The 21,790-nt window shown below is 35.1% G+C and overlaps 1 protein-coding gene across 2 annotated transcripts in view; it reads right to left on the bottom strand.

Moving 5' to 3' along the window:
- RNGTT (RNA guanylyltransferase and 5'-phosphatase) overlaps window positions 1-21,790 on the bottom strand; it is a 316,476-nt gene that overhangs the window by 121,728 nt on the left and 172,958 nt on the right. For both annotated transcript variants that reach the window (XM_025862466.2, XM_025862458.2), the window contains one exon: window positions 7,051-7,151. In XM_025862466.2, coding sequence (XP_025718251.1) covers window positions 7,051-7,151 — 101 coding nt within the window. The remainder of the gene's footprint in view (window positions 1-7,050; window positions 7,152-21,790) is intronic.

The raw sequence follows: 21,790 nt of genomic DNA on the forward strand, positions 1-21,790 counted from the left end.
AATCAGTCAGTCAATCAATCTCTCTCTTTCTTTCTTTTCACTTGTTGGTTCAGTTACATGAGAAGCACAAAATGGTCAACCAGCAGTTTCAATTTCCAATTCAGTGGACATTCTTGTGTTCCTTGATACAGAAGCATTCTTACTTGCAAACCAAAATTTCTACACCAGAATTGCTGGGATGCGAAACAAAAATTCTGTGAGTTGATAGTTAGAAATCATATTGCAATGAGGACGGTTCTTTGACTCATGTATTTTGGCTAAGGGAGAAACTACACCATATATTTGGATACAGATTTAAAACCATGTCCCACATCCGGTGAGAACACCATCCTTTTATCAAAGTGTGGTCTTCTAACTGGTGTTGCAACTGAATTTTCAGCTGACTATCCTACTGTTCTGTTAAGTCAGCTGCTTCTAGGTGGGAGGGAAGACCAGTGAATTTCAAGGCTATGAGCCTACTGCCCCACTTATTTTTGCTGTGAAGTAAGTTTTATGGCAACCTTTGTTAATGAATAAGGCATCCCATAAGTCCACAGAAGGTAATGTTAGTAGAAATGTTAAAGAGAAAAAAAAAATTTTTTTTAATCTAGAATACTTATGTGATCTAGTAAGGATAAATTGCTTATCTCTGTTACTCTGAATAGTAAGAGAATAAATATATGCATCTCAAGTGAAAGAATATTTTTGCTGTTCTATGGAAATTAAAGTATGTGTAGAATTGAATGGATAAGTAACTAAAGAAGTGTACTGTGCTAATATTAAGCTACTGTCACTTAGTTTCAAACTCATTCTGTATGCTCCAATTTGTTATTCTAGAACTCTTGGTGGGTGAAGGAGGGTACTAAAAGACTAAAGAAGAAAGAAGGAAATTACTCTCTCCCGTTTGAACAAGTTTTCTACCCTGGGGTGACAACTGATTCCAGCAGTACCAGCTGGCTCCACTAAAGTTTTTCCCACAGACCTAAAACCAGCTTCACTGGGCCTCCTCTGAAAAATCAGCACCTGCTAGCCAATACTGTACCCTTCCTCAGGTGTCAAAATTTAGAGCCATAAGATCTATCCTCCAAGATCTTCAGGCAACACCACCACCAGCTGGCAGTAACCTTCTAATGAGTTCAATAGGGCCCCCTCCAAACTTTTATATTTTAGTAATTCACCCTCATTCCTTTTTTCCTTGCATGGTAGGTGCTTCTTACAGTTACTATCTCTTCAACACTTCTTTGCCTTTTAAATTCTTTAATAACTGATTACAATTCTCCATATTAAATTAATTCTGTTAAAATAACTGCTGTGGTTTTTGTTTTCTACTATGCCCAAACTGATAAATCTATTAATATCACATAACTATGTGTGAATATAAAATCAAACAACGAAGTTGGTTGGTAGATGTGAGTTCAGTTTCAAACCTCTAAGAATATCTTGTATCTCAACAGGCTGGACCCATTTGTAGAAGCCATTATTTATGATGTTATTAGCAATTTTCCTAGAAACACACATAAGATACAGAGATCTCAAAAGATTTATACAGTAAAAAAAAGACACCAAATATTTCAATTTCCCTATTATAAGTGATACTTCAATATAATTCTTATAACCCACACCTTTTGGTATTTTTGTTTATATATATATATATATATAAACACATACATTTCACCGTTTAATATTCCTTGAGTGTCTATTATATACAAGTTACCATACTAGGTACTAGAAATACAACTATGCAGAAGACAAATAAGACTTCTCCTTCCACAAAACTTGAAGCATACTTCCTCAGGGTATATGCTACCTTATTGCCCACCAAAAGAGTTGTACCAATTTGCATTCCTATCAAACAAAATAAGAGAATGCCTATTTCCTCACACCCCAATCAACCCAATCAAAAGGAATATTGTTAATATTTGCCAATGTGATGGGTGAAAAATTAAACTTCATTGTTTTAGAATGTTTTATTAGAAAGAACAAATATCTTTATCTTTTCACAGAAAAGTGCAGCTTCTTCCTTCAGAACACTCCCCCCCCCCCACTTGATTATACAGGGCATACTTTTAATCTATGATATAACCACACAGTCTGCCGAGGTTAATGGTTTGATGGTTAATAACTATAACCATCAAAATGACAAAAATAAACCTTTATTAGATTCTATGCTGTATTCTTCACATGTATCATTTTATTTAATCCCTTCCAAACCTCAAAAAGCAGTATTATTTTTGCATTTTAACTCAATAGCTCGTAAATATAAAGTCTATAATATTTGCAGAACCCATATTTACTTTGTTAACTCATGCAATTTTATAGAGTATAAGCAAATCTTCACAACAAGAGATAAGAACTATTACTATGGGCATTTTTACAGATGAGGAAGCTTAGAAAGATTAGCAAGAAAGTAACAGCAGCAAGAAGGACTGAAACTAGGATTTGATTCTATATAGTCTGGACCAAGAACCCATGTTCCTAACCATTAGACCTGTGTTCTTAACCACTATACATATAGCCAAGGTTATTTTAAGATATTTGTTACAAAAAAAAATCTACAAATAAAAGTTTTGTGACTTTATGTTCTTGCTCTCCAGATATTTAACAATTTATGATTACACAAATAAGTTGAAGATATATGTACTTTAAAAGGGAAAAATTAATAGGGATTAGAATCAAATGGGAAATAATTCACATAGAAAACTGAACTTACACAGTTCAGCAAACAAAAGAATTGCAGGAGCAACAAAAAGGAAGTATGGACTTTTAAATCTATTTTAATTAAAACAAAAATGACAGCAAACATTTAAATGCTTACCATGTGCCATCTGTTCTATTTTAAATATATTAGCTTATTTAATCCTTTTAAGTCTTAAATCTTATGAGGTCAATTTCCATTTTATGAATGAGAAATAGAAGGCACAGGAAAAAAGGAATGTGCTCAAGGTCACAGAGCTAATAAGGATATTTAAACAAACGGCAGTCTGACTCCAGAATCTGTGCTCTAAACTACTATGCTATATAAATAGTAAATTTATACTACTCACTATAAGCCACTGACATTGTACTAAAGAGTCTGCACTTTCCAGAATAGACCTTTGTAATTCTAGCTTTTGACACAATGACCAGTTTTTGGTTATAGATAAGTTAATATAAACCCATAATATTTTTTAAAACACATAGATAGCTCTCAGATAAAAATCTCTATTGTATGTCTACAAAGTTCAATACAATGCAAATAGCTAAGATATATAAAAGTTATTTTAGGCCATGATAAATCAAAGTTAATATACCCCAAATTTTCAGAAATGATACTAAAAGGAGTTAAAAAAAAAAGCAAAGTTTAGATTTTAATTGCCATCAACAGGACATTTAATAATACATTTTTCTATTTGTATTAAATTTTAATCTAACAAGAATCTATACTATACCCACTTTATTACAGCAGCTGAGTAAAACTCAAAACCATACTTTGAAAGCCTAAGACTTCATTAAAAAAAAAAAGAGACATTTTCAAGGATTGGTACTTGTATTACACTTTTTAAGATATTCTACTCCATTCTAAGCTTTAGATTAGATTAGCTTTTAGATTTAGAAATATTTAGAAGTGCAATCAAGAAAAGAAATGAGCTTGTCTCATGGTATTTTAATATCTTAGTACCACTTCACTTAGCTCTGTCTTACAATTTAGAGACATGGCTACTCTCCTTTCAAACTATTGCAAACATATTTCTTAAAATGCCCTCTAACATAAGCATTAGATGTAAGCTCATTTATTTAGTGAAAACTGCTATAATACATAACATTCTTTACATTAACAAAGCGTATTATGCTGGCTAACTGAATAACACATGCTTTATGTAATAGTTATCACACTGTATTCCATATTAAATACCCTATTTTTGAAACCCATGTTACATAAATAAATTATGTACCTACACAAATATAACTTGCACATTCCTATCATAAAATCACCTTAAGTGCTAACATTGTGGTGTGTTTTAAAGATGTACCAGAATTAAAAGTAAGTCTTTTTTTTTGGTAAGAAGACATTTAAAAATAGGTAAAATTTTAAAAGAACAAAATATACTTAAAAACATACTAAGAACAAAGCAAAACTGGGATGACAAACTATTAAACTGAATTACATCTCGCTATATTTAACTGCAGTGGACAACTGCAAGAAAAAAATATCATTTTTGCTACTTAGAAAATGGACATCCTATATATAGCCTCATGTAGCTTTTCAGTGCTAAAAATTATGATCTGTAAAAAGCAAAACAAAGTTTTTCAAAAGTCAACAAAACATCAATAAAACACACACAAGGCCCTACAAGCCAGCAATTGCACTACTAGGTATTTACCCCAAAGGGGCATCTGCACCCCCCAATATTTATAGCAGCAATGTCCACAACAGCCAAACTATGGAAAGAGCCCAGATGTCCACTGACAGATGAACAGATAAAAAAGATGGGGTATGTAAATTAAAAAAAAGATGGGGTATGTATATATACCATTGACTACTACTCAGCCATCAAAAAAATGAAATCTTACCATTTGCAATGACGTGGATGGAACTGGAGGGTATTATGCTAAGCGAAATAAGTCAGAGAAAGACATGTATCATATGATCTCACTGATATGTGGAATTCGAGAAACAAAACAAGAGCATACCGGAAGGGAGGGAAAAATAAAACAAAATGAAATCAGAGAGGAAGACAGACCATAAAAGACTCTTAATCATAGGAAACAAACTGAGGGTTGCTGGAGGGCAGGGGGATGGGGGGATGGGGTAACTGGGTGATGGACATTAAGGAGGGCACTTGATGTAATGAGCACTGGGTGTTATATAAGACTGATGAATCACTGACCTCTACCTCTGAAACTAATAATACATTATATGTTAATTAATTGAATTTAAATAAACACACACAAGGATTTACACTGCTTAACAAAGTATTATAAATATAGCATTAGACAAAATAGAAGATTAAGTAATGAAGTGATTTAAAATTTTTATTTCTTCCAAAGAACTATATTCACCTATGTCTTTTAAGGAAAAAAAAAAGAAAGATGCAGGCAGCCTACCAGAATTAATCCCTCAGCCTCCACTGTTTTAGAAGTACAGCAGACTTCTAAAAGGCACTCCCAGAGAACACATCAAGCCTACACTCAGCTTGCTTAACTACTGATGTGTAGGTTCCACAGCGAACTGGCAACTCAGAATATCTGCATACTAGGTACTTAGAATGATTTTGAATTCAATACTTATCAACACTTATCCAAAGATTTTATGTATATAGTTTGGGGCAGTTTAAAAAAATTGATAATATTTAATTATTAATATTATTAAGAATAGCATATTAATATAAAGCATTTGCTGATGCTTAATAACAAACTATTAATTGGTATTGATATTAATACCAGTAGTTATCCAAAAATTAAATAAGAGAAATAATATTTTTGGATAAGTACTGATAAGTAAACTTAAGATTATTCTTTTGCACAAAGAATCTGGTATACAGATATTGTGGGTTGCCAATGCTATATCTTTTATCTAATCTTTGATATTATTTGATGAAAAAAATATATATATATCACATAATCCCAAAAATAGTCAAAAGTTTATCTACGTATCATTGGATGAACTCAGACCAATACAGAGTAAAATACCTAAGCAACAGTATTTGGGGCCTCAGATAATTGTTCCAACTATACTTCACTACTAAGTCAGAAACTCTTATTTAAGGATATAAGATATTAAATACTCTATTTTATGAAAATCAACACTCGTATGATTTATTAAACTCCCTTTTTTACTTAGGATTCACCACACTGCACAGTATCCTTTAAAAATGCAGTCTTTTGGGGCGCCTGGGTGGCTCAGTCGGTTAAGCAACTGCCTTCGGCTCAGGTCATGATCCTGGAGTCCTGGGATAGAGTCCCGCATCAGGCTCCCTGCTCAGCAGGGAGTCTGCTTCTCCCTCTGACCCTCCCCCCTCTCATGCTCTCTCTCTCTACCTCATTCTCTCTCAAATAAATAAATAAAATCTTTAAAAAAAAATGCAGTCTTTTAAGAAACTGTCTTCTGGAGTCTGGATTCATAAAACTGATCACATATCCTTCATTCCATTAGCTACAAAAAGCAAATCTGCAGTTTACCTTTGTTTGGCAAGTAAAAAGGATTTCATATCATGTAGTAGTAAACTTTTAATCTCTCTGTCAGTGTTATTTACTTTCTCTTTATGATTTCCTTGATTAAACATTTCTTATTTTGGTGCTATATATTTACTTAAATAAAAGGTCGTAATTTGTGGAACAAGGTGAACTAAAACAAGGTTTTGGAAAAACAATGAAAATGTTCAGGCCAGAACACCTTTATTCTAAAATAACAACCAATAAAGTCATATAAGGAAGATTAACCAGTAAATGAAAAAACGATGACCATTATGAAAAATCTTTTTTAAAGATTTTTTTTTTGTTCAGAGAGAGAGAGAGCACAAGCTGGGGAGACGGGCAGAGGGAGAGGGAGAAGCAGACTCCCAATGTGGGGCTCAATTCCAGGACCCTGAGATCAGGACCTGAGCTGAAGGCAGACACTTAAGCAACTGAGCCACCCAGGCGCCCCTACATTATGAAAAATCTTAACGAAAGTCAACAATTAAACTATGGAAAAATGTTTTTGCTATGCAAATGCAAGCTTGGAGTAGTTTCTTTCAAAGTAAAAAAGACTTACTTCAAAACACTTAGTTGTAACAACCATGGTCATATATTTATAATTGGCAGGAATTGTCAAGTAAAATCTATTTTCATGTTTACAACTTAACAAAGTTCATTTTTTATATTAGAAATGACTGTACTTTTGAAGACCAAAATTAGTAAAGTTTAAAGGATACAAAATGTCAGTAGCTCTAACAGCTGAAAATCAGATGTACAGGTATGTACGTATATTGTAAAAATAAAGTATTTTACTTTTACGTGGGGTAAAGTATATGTAAAGTATCCAGTAAACAGTGAAACCTTATACAAACAGTATTATTTCATGTAAAAATGGTGGCAAAAGTGCATACTTACCCTTCTCCTCCCATTCTTGTTATCTTTAGGCGGAAATCCACAGAATTCAGACTGGGAGGCTTCCATTTCAAAATATCATCACATCGACCAGGTTTATATTTCTAAAATGAGTTAAAATGACAATGGTTAATAAGAAGCTAAAAAATTAAATATATCAATTACTTTTTATAGTATGCTTTGTAGTTTTTTAAACTGAAGGATAGTTGATATACAATGTTATGTTAATTTCAGGTGTACAACATAGAAGTTTGACAATTTTAAATATTCTACATACACACTGCTCACCACAAACAGTGCAGTTACCATCTGTCACCACACAAAGTTATTACAATATTATTGAGTATAGTCCCTATGCTGTACTTTTCAACACTGTAACTTACTTACTTTATAATTGAAAATTTGGGGCTCTTAAGTGAAATTTTATTTTTATTTTAAGCAAAATTACTACTTCTTTTCTGAATATAAATTTTATCTTCAACTAATGGGCAAAGCTAGATACCTACCTGCTTGGTAATGGCCTTGCTCCTTTTTCTGCCAAAGCATGCAGACCTTTCTTTGTGAAAGTCCAGAAAAAGAATGAAACCTGTTATTCTCTCCAATCTTTCTATGACTTACAGGAAGTTTGATCATTTTTTAAAAATTGTTTTTTCTTGTTCAGCTTTATTGTGAGATAATTCACAATGAATAAAATCAATGAGTAAATTTTTTAAAAGATTTTATTTATTTATTTGAGAGAGAAAGTAGTAGCGGGGGGGTAGAAGAAGAGGGAGAAACAGACCCCCAGCTGAGCAGGGAGCCCAAAATGGGGCTCCATCCATCCTGGAATTCCAGGATCATGACCTGAGCCAAAGGTAGACGCTTACCTGACTGAGCCACCCAGGCACCCCTAACGAGTGAATTTGAACACATGGATAAAATCACATAACCACTACCAAACTCATGATATATAGCACTCAATCACCCCAAAAAGTTTCCTCCTGACATCTGCACTCAATTCCATCGAACTCTCTGGCAACAGAGACCTTCATCTTATCACTATAGTTCTTTCTTTTCCAGAATTCATAAGAAATTCTTAACCTAAGGTTTTGCACTTTATCAGTGCTGGTGCATATATCAGCAGTCTGTTCCTTTTTATTACTGAATGGGATTCCATTTTATGTATATACCTCAAATTGTTTATGCATTTTCAGACTGATGCATATTTGGGTTGTTCCCAGATTTAGGCTATCATGAATGAAGTTGCTCTGAACATTTGTGTAGACATGTTTTCCTAACTTGGGTAAATATCTAGGATTAGAAATGGCTGGGTCACATGGTAAATATATATTTAACATTATAAGAAACTGTCAAATTGTTTTAAAAAGTGGCTGTAACATTTTCCATTCCCACCAGTAATATATGAGAGATCAATTTGCTCCATATCCACTCCAGGACTAGGCAATGTTGGTCATTTTAATTTGGAAGTGTATCTCACAATTTTAATTTGCATTTCTCTAAGGACAGAAGATCTTTTTTAAATTTTTTTCATTTTTTAATTTAAATTCAATTAGGCGACATATAACACATCATTAGTTTCCGATACAATGTTCAATGATTCATTAGTTGCATATAACACCCACTGCACATCAAATCTCATGCCCTCCATAATGCCCATCACCCAGTTACCCCATCCCCCCACCCACCTCCCTTTCCCCAACCCTGTTTGTTTCCCAGCGTTAAGAGTCTCTCATGATTTGTCTCCCTCTCTGATTTCTTCCCATTCAGTTTTCCCTCCCTGTCCCTATGATCCTCTGCACTATTCATTATATTCCACATATGAGTGAAAGCATATGGTAATTGTCTTTCTCTGATTGACTTATTTCACTTAGCATAATACCCTCCAGTTCCATCCACGTCAACGCAAATGGTAGGTATTCATCCTTTCTGATGGCTGAGTAATATTTCATTGTTTATATGAACCACCTCTTCTTTATCCATTCATCTGTTGAAGGATATCTTGGCTCCTTCCACAGTTTGGCTGTTGTGGACATTGCTGCTACTAACATTGGAGTACATGTGGCCCTTCTTTTCACTACATCTGTATCTTTGGGGTAAATACCAAGTAGTGCAATTGCTGGGTTGTGGTGTAGCTCTATTTTTAATTTCTTGAGGAACCTCCATACTGTTTTCCAGAGTGGCTGTACCAGCTTGCATTCCCACCAACAGTGTAAAAGGGTTCCCCTTTCTCCACATCATTGCCAACATTTGTTGTTCCCTGCCTTGTTTATTTTAGCCATTCTAACTGGTGTATCTCATTGTGGTTTTGATTTGCATTTCCCTGATGCCAAATCACATAGAGCATTTTATCATGTGTCTGTTGGCCATTTGCAGGTCTTCTTTGGGGAACTGTCTGTTCATGTCTTCTGCCCATTTCTTGATTGGATTATTTGTTCTTTGGGTGTTGAGTTTGATAAATTCTTTATAGATCTTGGATACCAGCCCTTTATCTGTAATGTCATTTGCAAATATCTTCTCCCATTACATAGGTTACCTTTTGCTGCTTCCTTTGCTCTGCAAAAGTTTTTTATCCTGATAAAAGTCCCAATAGTTCAATTTTGCTCTTGTTTCCCTCGCCATTAGAGATTGTATCTTGCAAGAAGTTGCTGCAGCCGAGGTTGACAAGGTTACTGCCTGTGTTCTCCTCTAGGATTTTGATGGATTCCTGTCTCACATTTAGGTCTTTTCATCCATTTTGAGTTTATCTTTGTGTAGGGTATTTAATAGTCCAGTTTCATTCTTCTGCAGGTTGCTGTTCAATTTTCCCAGCACCATTTATTGAAGAGACTGTTTTCCATTGGATATTGTTTTCTGCTTTGTTGAAGATTAGTTGACCATAGAGTTGAGAGTCCATTTCTGGGTTCTCTATTCTGTTCCATTGATCTATGTGTCCGTTTTTGTGCCAGTACCAAGCTATCTTTATGATCATAGCTTTGTAATAGAGCTTGAAGTCAGGCATTGTGATGCCCCCAGCTTTGGTTTTCTTTTTCAACATTCCCCTGGCTATTAGGGGTCTTTTCTGGTTCCATAAAAATTTTAGGATTCTTTGTTCCAGCTGTGTGAAAAATGTCGATGGTATTTTGATAGGGATTGCGCTGAATGTGTAGAATGCTCTAGGTAGCATAGACATTTTAACAATATTTGTTCTACCAATCCATGAGCATCGAACATTTTTCCATTTCTTTGTGTCTTCCTCCATTTCTTTCATTGAGTGTTCTATAGTCTTCTGAGTACAGATCCTTCGCCTCTTTGGTTAGGTTTATTCCTAGGTATCTTATGGCTTTGGATGCAATTGTAAATGGGATCGATTCCTTAATTTTTCTTCGTTCTATCTCATTGTTAGTGTATAGAAATACAAGTGATTTCTGTGCATTGATTTTATATCCTGCCACTTTGCTGATTTCCTGTATAAGTTCTAGAAGTGTTGGGGTGGAGTCTTTTGGGTTTTCTACATAGAGTATCGTGTCATCGGAAAGAGTGAGGGTTTGACTTCTTCTCTACTGATTTGGATGCCTTTTATTTCTTTTTGTTGTCTGATTGCTGAGGACTTCTGGTACTATGTTGAACAGCAGTGGTGATAGTGGACATTCCTGCCGTGTTCCAACCTTAGGGGAAAAGCTCTCAGTTTTTCCCCACTAAGGATGATATTCGCTGTGGGCTTTTCATAGATGACTTTTATGATATTGAGGTATGTACCCTCTATCCCTACATTGTGAAGAGTTTTAATCAAGAAAGGATGCTGTACTTTGTCAAATGCTTTTTCTGCATCTATTGAGAGAATCATATGGTTCTTGTCCTTTCTTTTATTTATGTAGTGTATCACATTGATTGATTTACAGATGTTGAACCACCCTTGCAGCCCAGGAATAAATCCCACTTGGTCATGGTGAATAATCCTTTTAATGTACTGTTGGATCCTACTGGCTAGTATTTTGGCGAGAATTTTTGCACCCATGTTCATCAGGGATATTGGCCTGGAATTCTCCTTTTTGGTGGGGTCTTTGTCTGGTTTTGGGATCAAGGTAATGCTGGCCTCACAGAAAGTTTGGAAGTTTTCCTTCCATTTCGATTTTTTGAAACAGCTTCAGAAGAATAGGTATTATTTCTTCTTCAAATGTTTGGTTGAATTCCCCTGGGAAGCTGTCCGGCCCTGCACTCTTGTTTGTTGGGAGATTTTTGATTACTGCTTCAACTTCCTAGCTGGTTATGGGTCTGTTCAGATTTTCTACCTCTTCCTGTTTCAGTCTTTGTAGTTTTTAAGTTTCCAGGAATGCATCCATTTCTTCCAGACAGCTGAATTTGTTAGCATATAGTTGTTCATAATATGTTCTTATAACTGTTTGTATTTCTTTGGTGTTGGTTGTGATCTCTCCCCTTTCATTCATGATTTTATTAATTTGGGTCCTTTCTCTTTTCTTTTAGTTAAGTCTGGCCAAAGATTTATCAATCTTATTCTTTCAAAGAACCAGCTCCTAGTTTCGTTGATCTGTTCTACTGTTCTTCTGGTTTCTATTTCATTGATTTCTGCTCTAATCTTTATTATTTCTCTTCTCCTGCTGGGTTTAGGTTTTATTTGATGTTCTTTCTCCAGGTCCTTCAGGTGTAAGGTAGCTTGTGTACTTGGGATTTTTCTAATTTTTTGAGAGACGCTTGTATTGTATGTACTTCCCTCTTAGGACTGCCTTTGCTATACCCCAGAGGTTTTGAACCAATGTGCTTTCATTCACATTAGTTTCCATGAATTTTTTTCTAATTCTTCCTTAATTTCCTGGTTGACCCATTTATTCTTTAGTAGGATGCTCTTTAACCTCCAAGTGTTTGAGTTCCTTGCAAATTTCTTCTTGTGATTGAGTTCCAGTTTCAGAGCACTGTGGTCTGAAAATATGCAGGGAATAATTTCAGTCTTTTGGTATCAGTTGAGACCTAATTTGTGACCCAGGATGTCTATTATCTACTATCTATATCTAATAGATCCCTCTATCCCTCTATTCTGGAGAAAGTTCCATGTGCACTCAAGAAAAATGGGTATTCTGTTGTAGAATGAAATGTTCTGTATATATGTGTGAAGGCCATCCAGTCCAGGGTGTCATTCAAAGCCCTTGTTTCTTTGCTGATCTTCTGCTTACATGATCTGTCCATTGCTGTGAGTGGGGTATTAAAGTCCCCTACTATTAATGTATTATTATGTTTCTTTACTTTGATTATTAATTGGTTTATGTAATTGGCTGCTCCCACGTTGGGGGCATAGATATTTACAATTGTTAGATCTTCTTGTTGGATAGACCCTTTAATTATGATACAGTATCCCTCTACATCTCTTATTACAGTCTTTGGTTTAAAATCTAGTTTGTCTGATATGAGGATTGCTATCCCAGCTCTCTTTTGAGGTCCATTAGTATGGTAAATGGTTCTCCACCCCTTCACTTTCAGTCTGGAGGTGTCTTTAGGTCTAAAATGAGTCTCTTGTAGACAGCATATGGATGGTTCTTGCTTTTTTTATCCAATCTGATACCCTATGTCTTTTGGTTGGAGCATTTAGCCCATTTACTTTCAGAGTAACTATTAAAAGATATGAATTTAGTGCCATTGTATTGCCTGTATAAAGTCCCTGTTTCTGTAGATTTTCTCTGTTTCTTTCTGGTCTATGACAGAAGATCTTAAAGATCTTTGAATGTGTTTATTTGCTATCTGTGTATCTTCTTCGGTGAAGTGTCTATTCAAAACTTTACCCTTGTTTTTACTGGGTTATCTCCTTTTATTGACTTGTAAGAGTTGTTTATATATTCTTAATAAATAACCTTGGTTGGATGTACATACTGCAAATATTTTCTACCAGTCTTTGTTTTACCTTTTCATTTTCTTAATTTCTTTTGATGAGTAATTCTTTTTATTTTAATGAAGCCAAAAATCAATTTTTCCAGCTTTATTGAGGTATGACTGAGAAAAAATCTAAGGTGTATAACATGTTTTGATATATGTATAAACTGTGAAATGATTACCACAGTCAAGCTAACATATCCATCATCACACATAATTTCATTCTTGTGGGTATGTGGCAAGAGCATTTAAGATCTACTCTTTTAGCAAATAATAATACATACTATTAACCATAGTCACTATGTTCACATTAGGTGTCTAGAATTTATTCACCTTTTGATGGAAAGTTTTTACCCTTTGATCAATATCTTCTCTTCTCCCCTACCTGTCTCTAGTAACCACCGTCCTACTCTCTGTTATGATGTGTTCAATCTTTCTTTTTCTTTTTTAAGATTCCATTTATATGTGAGATCATGTGGTATTTGTCTAGCTTATTTCATTTAGCATAAAGTACTTTAGCGTCATCCATGTTGTCACAAATGGCAGGATTTCCTTCTTTCCTTAAGACTGAGTAATATTCCACTGTGTGTGTGTGTGTGTGTGTGTGTGTATTTTATCTATTCATCTGTTGATAGACACTTAAGTGGTTTCCATATATTGGCTACTATGAATAATGCTGCAGTAAACATGGGAAGGCAGATATCTCTTCAAGATCCTGATTTTACTTCTGTTGGGTATATATCCAGAAGTGGGGTGATCATATGGTAGTTCTATTTTTAATTTTTTGAAAAATCTCCATTCTGTTTTTCATAATAGCTGTATCAATATACATCTCCATCAACGGTGTACAGGGGTTCCCTTTTCTCCACCACCTCACCAATATATGTAATCTTCTGACTTTTTGATAATGGCTGCTCTAACTGATGTAAGATGGTATCTCACTGTGGTTTTGATCTGCATTCCCAATTAGTGATGTTGAACTTTTCTAAATCATCAATTTTAAAATTTTATAATTTGTGCTGCTTTTTGGGCCCTCTTTAAGGAATCTTTGCACATCCTAAGATTGCTATAATTTTCTACTATGTTTTCTTAGAAAATTTCATCATTTTAGCTGTTACTTGGGGGGGTATACGACCCATTTGAGGTTAATTTATTTCTACAATATGAAGTAAAGGACTCGGTGCACTATCAGATGGATATCAAATCGATACAGCACCAGTGAAAAGATTGTCTTTCCTCACTGAGTTGCCTTGGCACCTCTGTCAAAAATCAATTGTTTACAGCTACAGATATATGTCTATTCTCACTAATCTGTTGCACTGAATAATATGCCTTTCTTCCTCCTGATAGCACACTGTCTCAATTACTGTGGCTTTATAGTAAGTTTTGAAATCTGGTTGTGTAAGTCCTTAAACTTTGTTCTTCTTTTCCCAAACCCTCTTAGCTAAGGTTGCATTTATATTTCCACATAAGTTTTAAAATCAGCTTGTCAATTTCTATGAAAAATAAATCTACTGGGTTTTTAATTAAGATCGCACTGAATCAAAAGGTCAATTTGGGGAGACAAGACATCTTAACACTGAATCTTCCAATTCATTAACACTGCAAACTATTTATTTAGGTCTTCCAAAATTTGCTCAGCAATGTTTTCTGATTTTCAATATACAAATCTTTTTTTATTTTTTTGATGTAGTGTTCCATGATTCATTGTTTGCGTATAACACCCAGTGCTCCATTCAATACCTGCCCTCTTTAATACCCATCACCAGGCTAGCCCATCCCCCCACTCTCTCCCCTCAGTTTGAGTCCACAGTCTCTCATGGTTCATCTCCCCCTCCGATATCCCTTCCTTCATTTTTCCTTTCCTACTATCTTTTTTTTTTTTTAACATATAATGTATTATTTGTTTCAGAGGTACAGGTCCGTGATTCATCAGTCCTACACAACTCACAGCACTCACCATAGCACACACCCTCCCCAGTGTCCATCACCCAGCCACCCCATCCCTCCCACCCCCCACCACTCCAGCAACGCTGTTTGTTTCCTGAGATTAAGAATTCCTCATATCAGTGAGATCTTATGATACATGTCTTTCTCTGACTTATTTCGCTTAGCCTAATACCCTCTAGTTCCATCCACGTCGTTGCAAATGGCAAGATTTCATTTCAATATACAAATCTTAACACAAATTTTGTTAAATTCATTCCTCACAATTTAATATTTTTGGTGGAATTATCAATACAAAAAATCAATTGTATTTCTATACAAGAGCAATGAAAACAATCCAAAAAGGAAAGCAATTCTATTTATAATAACATCTAAAAGAACAAAATTCCTAGGAATAAATTTAACCAAGGAAGTAAATGATCTGTATACTCAGAACTGACAAACCTTACTGCAAAAGTTAAAGACCTAAAAGTTGGAAAACATCCAGTGTTCACAGATAGTGCAATATTGCAATTTACAATAAGAAATATATATTTGGTCTTCATCCCGCTTCTAGTACAGAGCTCCTAAAACCTTTGGAATTCCCTAAGTGATGAGTGCAATAAAGGTCTTTTTTTCTGTCAATGAGGTGGATTTTGGAAAGCACTTAATTAAGGTTGAGGACTGGTGGCCAGAGCAGGCAACCATGTGATTAGAGGGGAGGAATTTTCAGTCCCTCCCCCCTGACTTCTAGGGAGGAGAGAAGGCTGGACGTTAGATCAATCACCAAAGGCCACTGATTTAATCAATCATGCCTATGTAATGAAGGCTCCATAAAAAACAACAACAACAAAAGCCGAGGATTCAGAGAGCTTCCAGGTTGGTGACCATATGAAGATTCGGGGAGAGTGGCAAGGCTGGAAAGGGCATGAAAACTCTGTGCCTCTTCCCCATTCCTTGTCTACGGAGGGATTCCATCTAGCAAATTAATCAAACCTGAGGAGAGGGTCCTGGAAACCTCTGATTTACAGCCAGTTGGTCAGAAGTACAGGTAACAACCTGGGCTTGCCACTGGCATCCGAAAGGAGAGGGTGGAGGCAGAAATCTTGTAGGACTGAGTCTTCAAACTGTGGAATCTGACCTATCTCCAAGTGTCAGAATTGAGTTGAATTACAGGACACCCAGCTGGTATCATAGAATTACTTGTTGATGTGGGGAACACACACACACACACACACACACACACACACACACACACACACAGGAATTGGTCTCAGAGTACCAATTTAGGAAGACTTAATTAATATTGCTAGGATGTCAATACTACCCAAAGCAATCTACAGATTCAATGTAATCCCTATCAAAATTCCAACAGCCTTTTGCATAGAAATAAAAAAGCTGATCCCCATATTCATATGGAATTGCAAGAGACCCAGAAAAACCAAAACAATCTTGAAAAGAGAACAAAGTTGGAGGATTCATACATCCCAATGTCAAATCTTAGGACAAGGCTATTATAAATCAAAACAGAGATACTGGCATAAAGGTAGACACAGACCAATGGAAAAGAACTGAGAGTACAGAAATACACCTATATGTCAATAGCCAATTGATTTTTTTTTTTTATAAGGATGCAAAGTCCATTCAATGGGGAGAGAATATTCTCTTCAACAAATGATGCTGGGATAGCTAGATTTCCACATGCAAAATAATAAAGTTGGATTGCTATCTCCCACTATATAAAAACTAATTAAAAATGGACCAATGAGGGGGGCTTAGGTGGCTCAGTCAGTTGAGCATCTGTCTGACTCTTGATTTTGGCCCAGGTCATGATCTCAGAGTTGTGGGATGGAGCCCCCCATCAGACTCCATGCTCGGGGGGAGCCTGCTTGAGGATTCTCTCCCTTTCCATCTGCTCCTCCCCCCTGCTTTCTCTCTCTCTCTCTCTCCCCTTGTCTCTCTCTCTAAAATAAATAAGTATATATTTTTTTAAAAAATGGACCAATGTCCTAAATATAACAACTAAAACCAAACAACTCTTAGAAGAAAATAGAGGGGTATATTTTTATAATCTTGGATTCTTAGGTATGACACCAAAAGCACTTGCAATAAAAGGAAAAAAAAAGGTAAACTGAACTTTATCAAATTAAAAACTTTTGTGCATCATAAGACATTATCAAGAAAGTGAAAAGACAACCTAAAGAATGGGGGAGAAAATGCAAATCATGTATTTAATAAGGATTTAATACCCAATATATAAAGAATTCCTACAACTCAGTAACAAAAGACAAACAACCCAATTTAAAAACTGTCAGGTGCCTGGGGAGTTCAGTCAGTTGAGCATCCAACTCTTGATCTTAGCTCAGCTCTTAATATCAGGGTCCTAAATATGAGCCCCACATGTAAATTGAATAGACATTTCTACATAGAAGATATAAAATGTCCAATAAGCATATAAAGCGATGCCATGAAAGAAATGTAAATCAAAACCACAATGGGATACCACTTCATACCTACTAGGGTGGCTTTCATTTTTTTTTAAAGGGGGGAGGGGAAAAAACAAATGTTGGAGAGGATATAGAGAGATTAGAACTCACATATATTACTGTAAGGAATAAAAAATGATGCAGCCACTACAGATAACAGTTTGATAGTTCCTCAAAAACTTAAACACAGAAGTACCCTATGATTCAGCAACCTACTGAGGTACGCAGCCAAAAAAATTGAAAACAGGGACTCAAACAGATACTTATATATGTAAATGTTTGGTGCAGAATTATTCACAATAGTCAAAAGGTGGAAACCTAAGTTCCATCACGATAAACAAAATATGCTATGTACATACAATGGATTATTCAGCCATAAAAAGGAATGAAGTTCTAATACATGCTACAAAATGAATGAATCTCAAAAACACTATGCTAAGTGAAATAAGCCAGACACAAAAGGACAAAAATTGCATGACTCCACTTATATGAAATATCCATAATAGGCAAATTCATAGTGATAGAAAGTGGATTAGAGGTACCAGGAGCGTGGGGGAAAGGTAAGTTATTGCTTAATGCTTACAGAATTTCTGTTTGCGGTGATGTGAAAGTTTTGGAAATAGTAGAAATGGTTGCACAACACTGTCCGTGCAATTAAAGAGACTATAGGAAAAAAATGTTTTAAATGTATTCTGGGAATTTTACTTGAGTGAATTTAGAACTGATTATAAAGGAATGATCATTGTAAGCCTTGACAAATGGATAATATTCACTTATGAAGATCTGAGCATGAAGTAAACATGAGTAAGACACAGGAGTAGAAATATATAGGATCTACTGAAGGAGAGGCAAGTATGTTCATTCAGCAAGGGCATTATAGGGAGTGGAGCCATATTATGAGAAAGATACTCATCAGGAAGGAAAAACTGCTAAGAGTTCTCTACTACTACTATTTTTCTTAAATATAAAGTCAAATTGCATTCTAACACATTTTTATAAATCTGAGAAAAACTGCAAAAACCCTAGTCACAGGATTACTTATTTCAAACAGAAATCCACATCATGACAAATTTAGTATAACTTGTTTTACTACAAAGACAAACCACTGGCATTGATAGAGAAGATATTTTATCTGTAGCAAATTTAAGAATACATGCTATTTCCCCCAAATCTTCTGTTTAAACATGAATGACTATAAAATCAAATATATAATATTTCAGTGGAAATTTCATCCATTTATTTGCCCTGAAAGATTCATTTAGGTAACATATCCTTCAGGATGATCACAAATAAATTTCTTTAAACTTATTAAATATAAATTTTTTAAATGCTAAAACTGCATAATTTTCCAGCTGTCAACCCATTAATGAAAAGAATCTGATAAAATTTAGTTTTTTCTTCTAATAAAGCATACCTGACAGAAATGTCATAGACCTTTTAGTGAGAGTGGTTCACTATGCTATTGAGGGGTAAAAAAAAGTAAGGGAAGAAAGGAAAGTCAGCACCCTACCTAGACCCCATTCACGACCTCTGCCAAGGGAATGTCATCCTTAGAGACAAACCATCATTTACTTCTTTCCCTATTTATTTATAACTATGAGTATGGGACCACTTAGAAACCAATACCAATCTAAGTTATTAAATATAGGAAAGTTTAATGGTGTATGGTTTTAAAATATTTCATAACAGGTAGTTAATGACAAATTCTGAAAAGAATTTTAATCTATAATATTATTTGTATAACAAACATTAAATATCCTTCACATTCTTCTCTCTGGAAATTAAGACTCAATCTTGAATCTAATGAGAAAACAGCATGTACTAATTCTGATTTTTCACAGCAATAATTCAGAAACTTAAGTCTTTCCTCATCTCATTGCACACAAAACCATTTATTAATTTGAAATACTAGACTTGATATTATTGGGAATTTGAAAGCACCTTTATGAAAATTAATGAAATTCATAATAAATTTTAGAAAATTATATTTTAAAATACCCTAGTTCTCAATTACTGAATATAAATTCTACAATGACACAGATTCCATGAGTAAAATGTATTAAAATACTTATTAGAATTTAAATTCTATTCTAGCAAAAATCATGTCTAATTATGTGCCTAAAAACACCTAGTAAAATGGTCAATAAATACTTGATAAATAAAAATAATGAAGTGCAAAATTTTAAAATTTATTATAAAGTATTAGTCTCTGGTACATTTGAATATATTTTTTAAATAGAATAATTTAGATTGTGAAATGATTTAAATTAGCAATATTTATGAAAGACTACACATATCAATCACTACCAAAAAAATCCTATTTTCATGATCCCCAAAATAATAAATGCAAAGATATTATATAACACAGGGACTTAGTCTGTGTTAGAAAATTAGAAATTTATGGGCGCCTGGGTGGCTCAGTCAGTTAAACATCTGCCTTTAGCTCAGGTCATGATCCCAGAGTCCTGGGATCAAGCCCCCATCAGGCTCCCTACTCAGCGGGGAGTCTGCTTCTCCCTCTGCCCCTCCCCCCAGCTCGTTCTCTCTCTCTCTCTCTCCCTCGCAAAAGTTTTATAAAATTAAATATTTATGAGTTATCAAACTTTAAAATACAGAATAGAATCCTGCTGATCTATAAACATGGGTACAGAAACATCCTTTCAAGCTACAATTTTCAGGGTTAATTAGGAAGGAATGCATTTTAATTTCATCAAATTCACCAGCATGTATCTAGATAAAAATAATTATCAAAGCTGTATTTAACTGATACATATAATACTTAGTTCTATAGAAATAAATCTGGTTTTAACAGGTAAGCTGTTAAGTAAAAAATTGGGGATCGATTATGTCTGAAAGCAATCACCAATATAACCTGAGTTATCCATTATCCTCTTAAGAAAAAATGTCAACAGAGTAAAATGTTTGAGAAAGTGTTTACCAAATGGGAACACATCTGGCCTAGAGATAAAAGATGGCTATGTGCCATAGAGAAGTCTCTACAACCTAGAGAGAAATGAAATGGAGGCATAAATGATATATTTGCTGGATAAAGCAGTGGTTCTCAACAGGGGCAATTTTACCCACTCCCCAGCCACCCCCCATACTTGGCAATGCCTGCATTTTTGGTTGTCACACTAGGGAAGGGGAGGGAGCAACGCTGCCATCTAGTGGGTAGAGACCAGAGATGTTGCTAAACTTAAAACCTACATGGCAGCTGCCCACACCAAAGAATTATCCAGCCCAAAATGTCAATGGTACCAAAGTTGAGAAACTCTAATGTAAAGGAAGCTAATAGTAATAATAGCAAAGGGGGCAAGATATTTAGCTCCTTTATGCCTCTGCTAACTTCATGATTTTAAGCAAGTTCAAAGTGGGGCTTTATCTATTTCCCTTGTAAAAATGCAGTAACAGTATTTTGCTTGCCTTAAACATGGTATCTAAACCAGAGCTATCTCATACTTTGTAGCCCTATGCTCCTCTATGATTCCCACTACTAAAATGTGAGCAGTTATGTTATCATATTCCATCTAGGCCCTACACTGAAATCTGAGACAGAATGCCTTCTTCACAAGGATCACACCCTAAAGCTAAGAAAGATCCCTGGCCTTACCATAATATTACTTTTATTTTTATTGGTCTAGCATTTAGTTTTAAGGAAAACAGAAGAAATCCTAATTGATATAATTAGGTATAGTGCTACTGGATAGAAGAGTAAACAACTCCAGACTTAGTGGCTTGGTTAGATCCTTTGTCCAGACTGAGTGAGGCTTTTAATCTAATCTGCAAGAGGGCGCATGGGTGGCTCAGTCGGTTAAGCGACTGCCTTCAGCTCAGGTTATGATCCTGGAGTCCCTGGATCAAGTCCCGCATCGGGCTCCCTGCTCGACGGGGAGTCTGCTTCTCCCTCTGACCCTCCCCCCATCTCATGTGCTTTCTCTCTCTCTCATTCTCTCTCTCTCAAATAAATAAATAAATAAAATCTTTATAATCTAATCTGCAAGAGATTATAGAGGTGCTTTAAAAAAAAACAAACAAAAATATAAAGAAGAGTTGCTAAGGAAGTACAACAAAGACATCAAAATCAGAGGGATGATGTAAAGGAAGTTTTCCTGAATAAGAAAAATGCATAAATTGAATTTTGAAAAACAATCAGGTTACAAGAAAATTCTAAGCAATGGGACCAGGAACATATCTGAATTGAGGGGAAGTTAGTTCAAGTTTTCTGAGACTAAGTTGGCTCACTACTCTATGCTGTTCTTGTTGATGTAAAGGGTGGGGGGAAGAACCATTCTCCCAATAAAACTATGTCAAGGCAATCATTTGGTATTCCACTTCTGAAAAGTGACAAACTTGGTAGAGACAGTAGGGAGAGGTATCATGGAAAGACTCAGGAGAAGAAAATGGAGACTTCCCAGTTCCCAAAGCTTGCTGACATTTCTCATTTACTTACAAAAATTTTATTGCTACTTATGGAA

Source organism: Callorhinus ursinus, unplaced genomic scaffold, assembly GCF_003265705.2.
Source record: "Callorhinus ursinus isolate GAN/ISIS: 27379988/994484 unplaced genomic scaffold, GSC_fseal_2.0 scaffold6, whole genome shotgun sequence".
NCBI lineage: Eukaryota > Metazoa > Chordata > Mammalia > Carnivora > Otariidae > Callorhinus > Callorhinus ursinus.